The sequence below is a fragment of the Neovison vison genome, chromosome 5 (genome assembly GCF_020171115.1).
Source record: "Neovison vison isolate M4711 chromosome 5, ASM_NN_V1, whole genome shotgun sequence".
NCBI lineage: Eukaryota > Metazoa > Chordata > Mammalia > Carnivora > Mustelidae > Neogale > Neogale vison.
The window spans coordinates 15,766,102-15,779,750 of NC_058095.1; the positions used below are offsets into that span (position 1 = coordinate 15,766,102).

Below are 13,649 nucleotides of genomic sequence, written 5' to 3' on the forward strand. Positions count from 1 at the left end.
TCTTCCGAAAACCCGACCTGAGGCCGACGAGCCTCACCCCTCCCGCCGGGGCCTCTCTGCCTGCAAGTGAAGGTTGTGACTCCAAACCTTTGCTTGAAAAAAAAAGACGGGAGGGGAGGGCGAGGAGCAATGGGGAAAACTGCAGCGGGGGCCTCCGTCCCTGGGGTCGCCCATCCAGTTCCCTAGCCTCCCTCCCGCCCGGCACAGCCGAACAGCCTAGGCATGCAGAACCGCAGCCTCAGAGAGCACCCAGGCTTCCGGGCCGCGGGGGGGGGGGGGGAGGACCGCCCCCCCCGGGAGCCTCTGATTGGCTCCACGGAGTCACGTGCTGCGCCCTGGGAATTGGGAGAGCGAGGGGCTGGAGTCACGTGGTTACGTGATGGGAATTGGAGAGAGGGGCTGGAGACATGTGGTTAGGCAAGGTGAGAGTTACCCCTTGCGCCCCCATTGCCAAAAATGTAGACAAGTTCAAAGACAAAAAAGCCTTCTCTGTAAGCACCACTGTCAGATACTATATAACACAATATAGTGTAGTACAGTAGAATATGACCTGTGACTTCGTTTAAGTTTGGATGTCACTTTTCTATCAATTTTGTCTATATACTCAAACTACGACATATGTTCATGAATATATTATAAATCATATGTTCATGAATATATTATAAATATGCACATATAACATATAGATGTATATGTAATATGTGTATATTTATAATATAGGTATACATCTATACAATATATATGCAGACACATCACATATCTATACACTTTTTTACATCTTGTTTTTGTACTTAGTATTTCAGCAAAAGGATTTTTCTGTCTCCAAAAACTTTTGTAAAAAACCATTTTGATGGCTGTATGATATTTCATGAGGTGATTTACCACATTTCATTTGTTCATTATTAATAGTCTTCAACTTAGGGGCGCCTGGGTGGCTCAGTGGGTTAAGCCTCTACCTTCGGCTGGGGTCGTGATCTCAGGGTCCTGGAATCCAGCCCCCCATCGGGCTTTCTGCTCAGCAGGGAGCCTGCTTCCACCTCTCTCTCTGCCTGCATCTCTGCCTACTTGTGATCTCTCGCTCTGTCAAATTAAAATCTTTAAAAAAAAATAGTTTTCAACTTATAAAGAGGTTTTCCTAATGATAAATAATGGTATATTGAATATATTGTTACATCAGTCTTTGTTGGCACTACTGTCAGGGCTGAAAATGGTACCTTGTTTGTTAGTAATTTTAAAACATGTTCTGTAGGCTTATTAGATATTGCTACTTGTCTGCTCTGTGAACTCTGCTCACAGACTATGCTGTCTCACCTATTCTGATTTTATACCGTTTTTTTTTTTAAAGATTTTTATTTATTTATTTATTTGACAGAGAGAGATCACAAGTAGGCAGAGACAGGCAGAGAGAGAGAGAGAGGAGGAAGCAGGCTCCCTGCCGAGCAGAGACCTGAGCCGAAGGCAGCGGCTTAACCCACTGAGCCACCCAGGCGCCCTCACCTACTCTGATTTTAGATGCCTGAAAACTACTGGAGTTCTTGTGTTTTTCCTCATTGGCTAGATCTCTCTTCCCTGGTCATTGTTCTTTTAAAATTTCATTTAAGACTCTTTCTTGTCAAAACTTCTCTCACTAATGCTAACCACGCTCCTGATTCAGAACAGCACAGATCCGTTTTGCCTCTTTCTTATATTTTATACTGATGGGATCATATGGCATGAGACCCCTTGCATCTGGCTCAGTGCTGAGAGCTTCATGCACACTGTTTCATGGACTTGTGAATTGTTCATTCTTATTGCTTTAAAGGTTTTATTTATTTATTTTTTATTTATTTGAGAGGGAGAACACATGAAGTAGTGGGGGAGGGGCAAAGGGAGAGGGAGAAGCAGACTCCCCACTGAGCAGGAAGCCTGACATGGTGCTCAATCCCAGGACCCTGAGATCACGACCTGAGCTGAAGGCAGATGCTTAACCAACTGAGCTACCCATGCCCCTGTTGCTTTATACCACTCACTTTTGGAGCTACCACAATGTATCCCTTCTACTATTGATGGGCATTTGGGTAGTTTTCAGTTGGGCTGGATTTCAGTATGGGGCCATTATGAATAGTGCTGCTGTGAACAACTTTGCTTTTTTAGGTGTTCTTTCCTTGGTTTAGTAGAAATTCCTTAGATTACCTACTAAATACAAAGGGGATACAAATTTTAGCGTAGAGATCTGGTAAACAATCTGAACCAAGTGACCAAAGTTAGCAACAGGGGAACAAACCTACTTGATGTGATACAATGGAAATAACATGGCATCACCCATGTAACATGTCTTTCCAAAAATGTTTAATGTGAATGTATTGAGTGAACATCAGACAAATATAGACTGTGGACATTCTACAAAACAACTGGCCTGAAGTCATCAAAAATGCAATGCTGTAAAAGACAGAAAGACCAAGTAACTATTCTTTTTTTTTTTCCCTGAAGATTTTATGTATTTATTTGACAGAGAGAGATCATAAGTAGGCAGAGGCAGGCAGAGAGAGAGAGGAGGAAGCAGGCTCCCCGCTGAGCAGAAAAGCCTGATGCGGGGCTCGATCCCAGGACCCTGGGATTATGACCTGAGCTGAAGGCAGAGGCTTTAACCCACTGAGCCACCCAGGCGTCCCTCAAGTAACTATTCTAAAATAAAAGAGACTGAGGGGCTCCTGGGTGGCTCAGTGGGTTAGAGCCTTTGCTTCCGGCTCAGGTCATGATCCCACGGTTCCTCTCTCTCTGCCTGCCTTTCTGCCTACTTGTGATATCTGTCTGTCAAATGAATAAATAAAATCTTAAAAAAAAAAAGGAGAGATTGAAAAGACAGGACAATGAATTGGATCCTGGACCTTAAAAAACAAAAACAAAACAGAGGGGGTATTATTGGGACAACTAGAGAAATCGAAACACAAATCGCATATTGCAAAAGGAATTGTACGATATACTTTTTGAATGTCATTATGGTCCTGTGGTTATAAAGGAGAATGTCTTCATTTTTAGCTGATCCATGGTGAAGTATTTAGGTGTGAAATGTCACTCCTGCAACTGCATCAAAGCTTCACCAGACACACACACAGTGAGGTAAAGCAAATGTGGCAACAGTTAACAGGTGGCACCTCTAGGTAACAGTAGATGAGTGCTCACTGTTTTTTTCAGCTTTCCCAATGGTTTGATAAATAGTAGGATAATGTTTTTTTCCCACTCAATATGTATCTCTAAGATTCGCCCAGATAATACATGTAGCTGAGGTTCACTGGTTTCACCACTGCATTATATCCCACTGTGTGTCTATACCCTGTAATATATCCATATGTCTGTCTTTCTTTCTTTCTTTCTTTCTTTATTTATTTATTTGACAGAGAGACATCACAAGTAGGCAGAGAGAGAGGAGGAAGCAGGCTCCCCGCTGAGCAGAGAGCCCGATGCGGGACTCGATCCCAGGACCCTGAGATCATGACCTGAGCTGAAGGCAGCGGCTTAACCCACTGAGCCACCCAGGCGCCCCTCTTTCTTTATTTTTTTAAAAAAGATTTTATTTATTTATTTGAGAGAGAGACCGTGAGAGAGAGCATGAGCGAGGAGAAGGTCAGAGAGAGAAGCAGACTCCCCATGGAGCTGGGAGCCTGATGCAGGACTTAATCCCGGGATTCCGGGATCATGACCTGAGCTGAAGGCAGTCGTCCAACCAACTGAGCCACCCAGGCGTCCCAGTCTTTCTTTTTTAGAAAGATTTACTTATTTATTTCAGAGAGAGAGAGAGAGAGAATCTTAAGCAGACTCCCCAAGAGAGCCCAACACAGGGCTCGATCCCATGACCCTGAGATCACGACCTGTGCCAAAATCGAGTCAGACGCTCATCCAAATGAGCCACCAAGCGCCTCTACCCATATGTCTTTCAATGCACATTTTGTTTTGGTTTGGACTGTTACAAACAGTGCTTCCAGGTTCTTTCTAAACCACCAATGCTCTTATATCCTCAGAGCCTTCAGAAGTGAGGTTAAAGATCTCTAGGGTTATACCAGAAAATCCTTCCTCAGGGACCCAGACAGACTACAAGGCTATTTCCAGTTGAATTCCTACTTGCCCTGGCTGGTCTCACTCGGGGTTATTCTCTCTCCTCTCAGACCGGTTCCCGATCCCAAGTCCGAGATTTCAGAGGTGTCTCTGGCTCCATTTTTTTTTTTTTTGTTTTGTTTTTAAGATTTGTTTATTTATGTGGGAGGGGTAGGCAGAGCTAGAGAGGTTTCTGTTTTGTTTTTTTAAGATTTTATTTATTTACCAGAGAGAGAGAGAGAGAGAGAGAGCACAAGCAGGGGGAGCAGCAGGCAGAAGGAGAAGCAGGCTCCCCGATGAGCAAGGAGCCTGACGCAGGACGCAATCCCAGGACCCTGAGATCATGACCTGAGACGCTTCATGACTCAACCACCAAGGCGCCCCTTCCATCTTTCTTTTGATGAACTTAAAAACTGCAACTAAGGGACGCCTGGGTGGCTCAGTTGGTTAAGCAGCTGCCTTCGGCTCAGGTCATGATCCCAGCCTCCTGGGATCAAGTTCCACATCCGGCTCCTTGCTCCGCAGGGAGCCTGCTTCTCCCTCTGCCTCTGCCTGCCTCTCTGTCTGCCTGTGCTCGCTCTCTCTCCCTCTGTCTCTGACAAATAAATAAATAAAATCTTAAAAAAAAAAAACTGCAACTAAAATGGAATCAGTGAACATTTGACTCTATTTATGCTGCTTCATATTTTGGCGGGGACTACTTTCCAAAATACAAGCTTCAGGAAGGTAGAAACCATGCCCAGCTCGTTCACCCAGTGTCCTCAGCACCAAATACTACACTATGCCTGGCATATTGCTCGTGCTCAGGAAAACAGAACCAAAACAGGTAAATGAATGGGTGAAGAGATGAATGAATGTCCATGTCAGGCATGCCTCTCCGCTTGTTATTGGCGTGCGTATATTGTTTTGTAAGATTGCCTTATGGTCAAGAGAACTGGCCTAGTTAGACTTACCTCTGTGTACTGACATTAGCTGTGTATCTGTCACGTAGAGTTACATAAATTGTCCGTCGTGTTAAAGATATCTTAGTTTGCTTAGCCATAATCTTATCATCTGGCATTAAAATGATTTCGTTTGTTTTTCTACTTTAAATAGCACTACTATGAGCATTTTTTTTTCTCCTTGGGATTAATTAATGCCTTATAAATCCCCCAGCGTGGAATTATGAGGTCAAAGGACATAAAGTCTTGCATAACTAGTTTCTTACATATTGTCTGAAAGACTGAATCCTGAAAAACTGAACCCATTAATAATTTTATAGTGCTCTAGTCATACATAGGCTTTCTCATGGCTCCGCCAAGAAGAGGTATTCTGGTTTTGCTAGTTTAACTACATATTTAAAGAAAGTTAATTTCTTTAATTTCTCGTGATCTTGGCACTTTCCACATGGCAACTTGCCATCGGAACTGCCCCCAGTGTGATCAGTTACAAATTTATCTATATCCATATTTATCCATATCCAAATTATATTTTTCATTGTAATCCAGTTGTCCAATGACATTTAGAAGTCAAGATTCTTTACCCCATTAGTGTGTTGCTTCTGGTTAGGTCTCCCATTAAGTCTTTTTTTTTTTTTTTTTTTAAGATTTTATTTATTTATGGCTCAGTGGGTTAGGCCTCTGCCTTCGGCTCGGGTCTTGATCTCAGGGTCCTGGGATCGAGTCCCACATCAGGCTCTCTGCTTGGCGAGAAGCCTGCTTCCTCCTCTCTCTCTCTGCCTGCCTCTCTGCCTACTTGTGATCTCCCTCTGTCAAATAAGTGAATAAATAAATCTTTAAAAATTTATTTATTTATTTATTTGACAGATCACAAGTAGGCAGAGAGGCAGGAGGAAGCAGGCTTCCTGCTGAGCAGAGAGCCCAATGTGGGGCTCAATTCCAGGACCCTGAGATCATGACCTGAGCTGAAGGCAGAGGCTTTAACCACTGAGCCACCAAGGCACCTCTCCCATTAAGTTCTTAAGATGAGTTTAAATCTACTTCTGGAATTTATTCCAGTCCATCAGATGTTTTTTCTGTTTAATTCAGTGGTGTCTGTTTTTCATGATTGTGACATCATCTAAACTCTGGAAGGGTAACTCTCCTTTATTGCCTTTTTACTATAAAAAAAACTTTGCATCATAAGAAAAAAAAATTTTGTAGCCACCTGAGGATGGATGTTAACTGAACTTGCTGGGGCGATCATTTCACAATGCATAAGTTATCTCAAATCATTACACTGTATATGTGAACGAAGCCAAGGGTATATGTCAATTATTCTGCAATAAAACAGCAGTGGGGGGACCTCTTTGGAACACTTGTCTGCTTTTTCTTTCTTCCCATTCTTTTTTCCCCCCCAGTAAGAACTTGCTAAATGCCACTGTGTCCTGAGTGCTGTGCTGGGCCCGGGCTGTAAATGCCTGTCCAGGAGGCCAAGAAGGGAGGAAGTGGCTCCACCCAACAGGTGGCCTCGAGGAGAGGAGTTCTGGAAAGAAAGGCTTCTTCCAGCTGAGAACAACTGGAAGGGCTCAGGTCTGCCTGCCTGGGCTCTCTCATTCTCTCTTCCTCTGATAAATAAATAAATAAAATCTTTAAAAATAAATAAATAAAATGGGGTCCCCTCTGTGTAAAAGGAGTATTTGTGTGTGTGTGCAAACTATAAAAACCAGAAGATGACGTCATGAATGACTGACAGGGGTTACTACAAGCCATGGGCTGAGGGGAGGGAGGACCTCAAACTGTTGACACTTGACTTCTGTATGGGCTGTGTTCTGCTGAGCAAGCCTTCTTCTCACGGAGGTTATCAACAGCACCCGCCAGACTGCAAGGTGGGGTTGGAGGAGGGTCGCTGAAATCAGTAATTAGGGAGCCTGGCGACCAGGGGGAGGCAGCACCCCATAGGGGCCACTGCTCAGCTCCTGTTTGCCTGGAACCATCTGGGGTTTTCACAATGATAGTCCAGAGGGGAGGAAATTCCTCAGTTCTCGCCTGCGGGTCAGCTAGAGAAGCTTCATGAGGGGAAGTGAGGAGGGAGGGTGGGGAGTTGAGGGGGTTTAGGAGTCAGAACAGCAGAGGAGAGGGGTTCCCCCCCCACCCAGGATTTAAATTGACGTTCAGAAAAAGGAAGAAGTATGGTTACTTTTAGGCACTTAGAGTAGTTAGCAAAGTGTCACCAAGAAGTAATGGGGTTTGGGGCGCCTGGGTGGCTCAGTGGGTTAAGCCGCTGCCTTCGGCTCAGGTCATGATCTCAGAGTCCTGGGATCGAGTACCGCATCGGGCTCTCTGCTCAGCAGGGAGCCTGCTTCCCCCCCTCTCTCTCTGCCTGCCTCTCTGCCTACTTGTGATTTCTCTCTGTCAAATAAATAAATAAAATCTTTAAAAAAAAAAAAAAGAAGTAATGGGGTTAGACTTGCTTTGATTTAAAAACAAAAACAACAAAACTGCTGTAATTAGGGTTTTGTATGTTGAGGACTATGTTTTTTCACATTTAAGTCCCCTCATATTCATGTTCTCTCTTCCTAATAATAATAAAAAATGGCAACAATTTAATATTATTTGCTCAGAAATGACTCTGTACCAGGCACGCATCTCATACACATATTATCTCATTTTCGTGTAATTCTTACAATACCCCTAAGGAGGGGGTACTGCTTTATTTTTCCCATTTTGCAAATGAAGAAACTTGAATCTTGGCCTGAGGTCCCACAGCTGATGAGTGGCATTACCTCAGTCCTGATTTACATTTCTGGAGGACCGAAAAGGGAGGTGGGAACATTCCCGGCCACACCATGCTCTTGCCTCAGTCTACAGTGGGGAGTACCACATCCGCTTCCCTTTCCAAACACTCTCTGAGGATGCCAGGAAAGGATGGGAAACTGGTTTCTTGTTTTTCCCTATAGGAAGGTGCTTGTCCAAGCTCAGGGCAAAAGCTTGTCACTGTCCTCCTACAGGTGATCCCAGAGAGAGGGATAAAGAGAAGGCCCCTCCCCCATGCTGGGGTTTATCCCGAGAGTGGCATCTGGGTGTTTGTCTCCCCTTAGCTCAGGTGAGCCCAAGGCAGTGACCAAGACTCCTCTGTGTCCTTCTCAGGATCCTGAGTCTCGGAAGGAGGGGCAGCGGACGGCCACGGAGGAAAAAGGCAAGGGCATCCTAGGCAGATTAAGTTGTGCGCAAAGGCCTGGGCAGGAGTGGACAGGGAAGGTTCGGGGGGGAGATGGGGCAGAGCGGGCTAAAGGAAGCGAGAAGAAGCTGAGGTTTCAAACCCATCATCTAGCAATCCAACCAGAGGAACCGAAGTGGCGGGGGGAACGGCAGGGCTGAGGTGAAGCAGAGAGCATGGGTCCAGCCAGGCACCATGGGAGGGGTCTCTGCATGGTCAAGGGGCCAGGAGAGGACAGGGAAGGGCAGGAAAGGAACGAACCCTTAGGGTTCCCCATCAGGCCACGTGTGAAGCTTGGGGGCCCACCCAATCTGTCCTCTAAGTGACTGGAGCTGGCTGATGCTGGCAGGTCCCCGGGGTCACAGATGCCACGACGCGGCCTTCATCCGGCCTGCCTGTTTACAGACACCACCCCTGGCTGAGGAGTGACGGGGACCTGCAGTGCCCAGGGTGAGATCCAAGAGCCGCGTCACTGCTGCCATGGCCCACCCCACCCAGATTTATAGGATCCAGTCATGGGGAGCGGCCCCTCCCATCTCACGAAGGACCAAACAGGAAGGGACACTTCCTGTCAACCATACCTAGGCCCTCTGAGTCCAAGGACGCCCCACTGGAGGTGTAGGGTGGTGGGCTCAAAAGAACAGGCCACCATCATCCAAGCTGTCAGCATGGTGTGGGCTGATCAAAGCAAATGAATGAACCCAGGAATCCCTGCCTTTGGGTAAGTGGGGGGGCAGGGCTGGGGCTGGCTCCTCCCCCTTAGACCCCTTCAGTCAGGAGCTTCTGGATGCCCCCTCAGAGCGGGCACCTCAGATACCCTGAGGATGCTACAGCGGGCTTGGTCCCTGTGTCTTGGGCCCAGTGGGCCTGAGGGAGAGACAAGCACCCTGACAGCCGGGTGCCCACTCTACCCTCTTCCTAGGGTTCCTTGGAGGACACATTGAGAGGATGCTCTACAGGGCTTAGAGCTATTGGAGAGACACCCACCAAGCAGGATTTTCCAGCCTTTCCTACCACATACCCCGGCAGTGTTTAACTCAAAGAGATGCTGCACGGTCTGGTCCTGAAGGGTTTGGGCTCCGTGGCCACCCCAGAGTTCAAATCTTACTTTTGTCACCTGCTAGTGTGGAGCAGTGTGGTCTTGAGCAAGTGACTTGACGTCTCGCGTCTCTGAGTGCCAGTGTGTAAAACGGACGGTAAGGCCCCCCCACCCCTCCAGGGTTGTGCGGTGCAAGGGCTCTTGAGCACAGGGCACGGCGCCCGGCACAGGAATAATGATGGCCCTTGCTGCTACCACTTCGACCCTCCGCAGGGAGCAACAGGAGTTAAATTAGTGGTGAATCCACACGAATCCTCTTCTGAGACTTTCACGGTATTTCTGAAATCATCTCATCGGTCCAAATCACTGGAGCCGTGCAAGCATCAGAAAGGCAAGATGTCTCTCAAGTGACAGATGGGGACCAAGACCCGGGCTTCCTCTTCCCCTGCCTGCATCCTCACCTCGTCTAGGTGAGCCGGCTCCCAGCACCACTCAAAGCTCAGCCAGCCGCCACCCAAGCCCCGGCAGCCCACAGAAGACAAGAGGTTGGAGCCAGGAAGACTGGGTTTTGCGGGTGGGGGAATGAGAAGGATCTGAGCTCCGTGACTCACCAGGGGCTGGGCCGGAAGTACAGGCCATGTGTCTGGCTGACCCCCAGCGGCAGCGAGTACCTGCTCCTTTCGAAGGAACACCTCCTTCTCTGTCCCCTAGGCAGCAGGGTCTGTCCCCAAAGGAAAATCTCTTAACCTCCTTTTACTCCTCAGCCTGGGTACATGAACCCCCCCAGGGTTCCCAGGAACCCTCCTTCCAATCTGCACCTCAGTCCTCTCTTCAGTAAGCCCTGGGGTTCCCCACCATCAGCCAGCAAGCCAGCCAGCAAGTGGCTCCCCAATTTTGGCCTCCCAGGCACCTGGCCAGCTTCCCCTTTCACTCCAGCTTCTCTCCCATCCCACTCTCTACCCCAGCCCGGCAAGCTTCCACATCGTTCCCAGACAGAAAGCCTAGCCCAGCTTCCAGGTCTCCCTCTCTGCTCCCCGTCCCTGCCTCTGCAAAGCCTGGTCCCACTCAGCTTCCCTCCAGAGAACCCTGGCGACCCTTGCCCTCCGTCCCCCACACAGTTTCTTCTGTGTCGCAAACACACACCAATGCTGCAATTTACAAAGGTCTTCTAGCCACACCTTATGGGGTGCCCTATGGCGGTGGAGAAGACACACGTGCTGCCATCACACACCGAGGCATGGCCAACCGCCGCCCCCAAGGAGCGCCGTGGTGCCCCCTACTCTCCTTCCACGGGGTTCCCCTGCTGGTGCGTAGAGAGCCACCCGCAGACACACGGGGTAAGTTCTGCCCCAGCAGCGCATTTCCCGAACCGTTCGGATCCAGTAGACTGTTCCCGGGGACTATCAAATTCATCAGGTCCAGGGGGCATGGAGGGAGGAATTCGGCCTCAAGGAGGAGCATTCGGGGCAGAGGGAACAATGATGCGCGTGGACCATGGTGGTTCAACTTTTCACTCCCGTTACTCAACAGCTGCTGTGGGGACTCACCCTTCCAGGGCCACACCCCTAGCTTCCTCCCTGCCCGTACCTAAGCTTCAGATGGGCATGATCAGAACAATACCACTGGGACGGGTCCCCTCCGAGCCTGTGGGGGCTACAAGTCCCGCCCGAGACATGGCCTGAGGAGGGTGCCAAGAGAGGGGGAGACCAGAAGGTAGAGGGGGCACTCCGGGCGTCCTCCCAGATGGGGCCTCTCACCATTTCCAGCTCCGTCAAAAGCTCCGTGGGGGAAAGGGCCGAGTCAGCACTCTAGCCATGACTCTCCCAGGGCCTGGCTTTAAACTGTGCTCTGGGGCTCTTGGAATGGCCATCCTCCTCCAGGCCTCCCGCCCTGTCTGTGTGCGGAGCTCCTTCACGGAGGAGAAGACACAGGCAGGAGGGCTGGCAGGCAGGGGGACAGCGGCTGAGCCTTGACCTGGGGTGGGTAGGGCCGGATGGCCTGGCTGGTGTCTAACATTCAGCTCCAGGTGGGTCTGGAATTCAGCGGGCGGGGGAGGGGCTTCTACTTGATGTGACTATGGGTCCCTCCAGACCCCACCACTCCCATCCGCACAATCAGGACAGCTCCATGGGGCAAATACGTGTCTTGGTCCTCTACGTCACACCGGGCGGGCCAACTGAGCAAGCATCGGCCTCGGCTAAGAGGGCCTGGAACCTCCAGGGGGCTGATGGGTTTTGCACCAAACTGCAAACACTGCACTGACTGTCCCCTTTCACTCACCCCCAGCCCCAGATTAAACATCCAGCCAGCCGAGGCTGGGCCCAGCGCAGGGGCTGTAATAACCACACTTCCCCACCGTGCCAGCTTTGACTCCTGCAACCCTCCCACTCTGGAAGTGGATCTTTCCCTTTAGCTCTCAAATTCTTGCTGAGGGGGTCTGTCCCTACACGCACTGTCACCCTTTGAAAGAGCAGCAGAAAGAGAAGGCACAACTTCGGTTTTTTGTTTTGTTGCTTGGATTTTTGCATCTTTAGCAGCTCTTTTGGGGCCCAAGGTCTGTCTACTCTGGAGGGGCGCCAGTTTGGTCAGAGCCACCCATGCCACGCCACACACACACACACACACACACACACACACACAGCACCCCGCTTGTCGCTGCATCCTGGGGACATGCTATTGCCCCACAGAGCTCCCTTCAAACAGCGCGGCTGCCACATGCCACAAGCTGTCCTTGAAGGCCGAGTGTGGAAAATATAACCCCCACCCCCCAGATGCCAGGAAGGGCAAACAAGCCCTGACGAATAATTAGAAAACAGTAATAACGCAGGGGTGAGACTGGCCTGGAGGAAGATCCTGGACGCGCGGAGCCTCTGGTTTCCCCGGACGCACGTCTCCCGGCCCAACGCAGGGCCGGCGCCGGGTGGTCCAGGAGCAGGGGTGGGCGCTGGGGTCTCCCCGGAGCCCGCCCTCTTCCTCTGAGGCGGCCCGAGACCCCCGGGCTCCCCTCCCCCGCCGCCTGCCACATCTGGTTCCACTCAGGTCCTCCCCCACCTCCAGGCGCGCTCCTCCTCCCCTCTTCTCCCCCCCCCCAACCCTGTTTCCAGAAAAGCGGAGACGATTTTTAAAAACCCAGTCACACACACACACGCACGCACGCACGCACGCACACACATGAACACGCACACGCGCTTCTGGAAGAAAAAAAAAGAGGGAAAGTCGAGAGCGGCCCACTTCTGTCCCCCTCCCCCGCCCGGCCCCCGAAGTTGGCCAAGTTGGCAGCGCCTTACCCGGGAGAGCGGCGGCGGCGGCGGCGTACACGGGCGCGCCGGGCCGGCCGAGGTGCAGACCCCCGAGGAGCAGGACGCAGCGCAGCAGGTGACGAGGCCAGGGCGCGGGGGCCGGCCGGCGGGGCTCCATGCCCGCGGCGCGGCGCTGGGGGACGGGGGGATGGAGAGACCGAGGGCGCACGGGCGTGGCGCGCGGTGGCAGCGCGGGCGCAGGGCTGTGATGATCGCCCGCGAGGGGCTGGCGTCTTCCCTCCGGTCGGGACGAAGTGATGCCTCCCGGGGAGAAGAGGAGAGGAGGAGGGAAGAAGGCTGGCCGGGCGGAGGGAGGGCGGAGGGAGGAGCGCAGAACCCGGGAGGAGGGTTTGAGGGGCAGAGGGGAAGGGAAGCGGGCAGCGTGGGAGGGGAAGGGGAGGAGGCGCGGGCGGGCGCGGGCCCGGGGCCGCAGAGAGAGCGCCAAGGGAGGAAAGAAAGGGGAGGCGGAGAGGAGAATCCGCGCGGTCGAGGAGGACCCCGGCGTGCGCTCTTTCTCTCGCTCTCCGCCGCCCTCCCTCTTCCCCGCCTCGCCGTCCCTCTATTCTCAGTCCGGGCTTCAAGCCCCAGACGCTGCGTCACAACTCCCCGGCTGGCGCGGGCGGGGAAGCAACGGCAAAAGTTTCCGCAAACTTCACGGCGTGGCGGGACCTGGGCTGCGAGGGCCGGTGGGGCGGGGGCGCGCGGCCGACCCAGGCGGCCAGAGCCAGGCCGCGGGCGCCCCCTCTATCCCGCCTTTCTGTGCAAGTCTGCAGCCGGCGAGCATCCGCTACCTCCACGCCTAGGAGGACCCCTCCCCCGGTCTGGGGGGAAAGGGGCGGAGCCCAGGGCTCGGCCACCAGGGCGAAGACTGGGGGAGGGGGAGGCAGGGCCCCTGCCATGTGCCGAGCGCAAACACTGACACGTCTTCTTTTAGCATCTGCGGGACCCCGGGGTCAGCGTCCCTGGCGCAAATGGGTGCAGTGCTTTTGCTAGTTGGGGCTGTATCCAGAACCCAAGGGAAAATCTGTGCAGCGAACGCCCCAGCAGACAGACTTCCTCACTCTCACCAGCAACACTACTGCTGCTGGCCGGTCGCAAAGGAC

At 51.5% G+C, this 13,649-nt stretch overlaps 1 protein-coding gene across 2 annotated transcripts in view; it reads right to left on the reverse strand.

Annotated features, from left to right (window-relative positions):
- Window positions 1-13,239, reverse strand: part of MRC2 (mannose receptor C type 2) — a 57,436-nt gene extending 44,197 nt beyond the window's left edge. For both annotated transcript variants that reach the window (XM_044247677.1, XM_044247676.1), the window contains exon 1: window positions 12,535-13,239. In XM_044247677.1, the coding sequence (XP_044103612.1) occupies window positions 12,535-12,664 (130 nt within the window). In that variant the 5' untranslated portion in view covers window positions 12,665-13,239. The remainder of the gene's footprint in view (window positions 1-12,534) is intronic.
- Window positions 13,240-13,649: the final 410 nt, after the last annotated feature.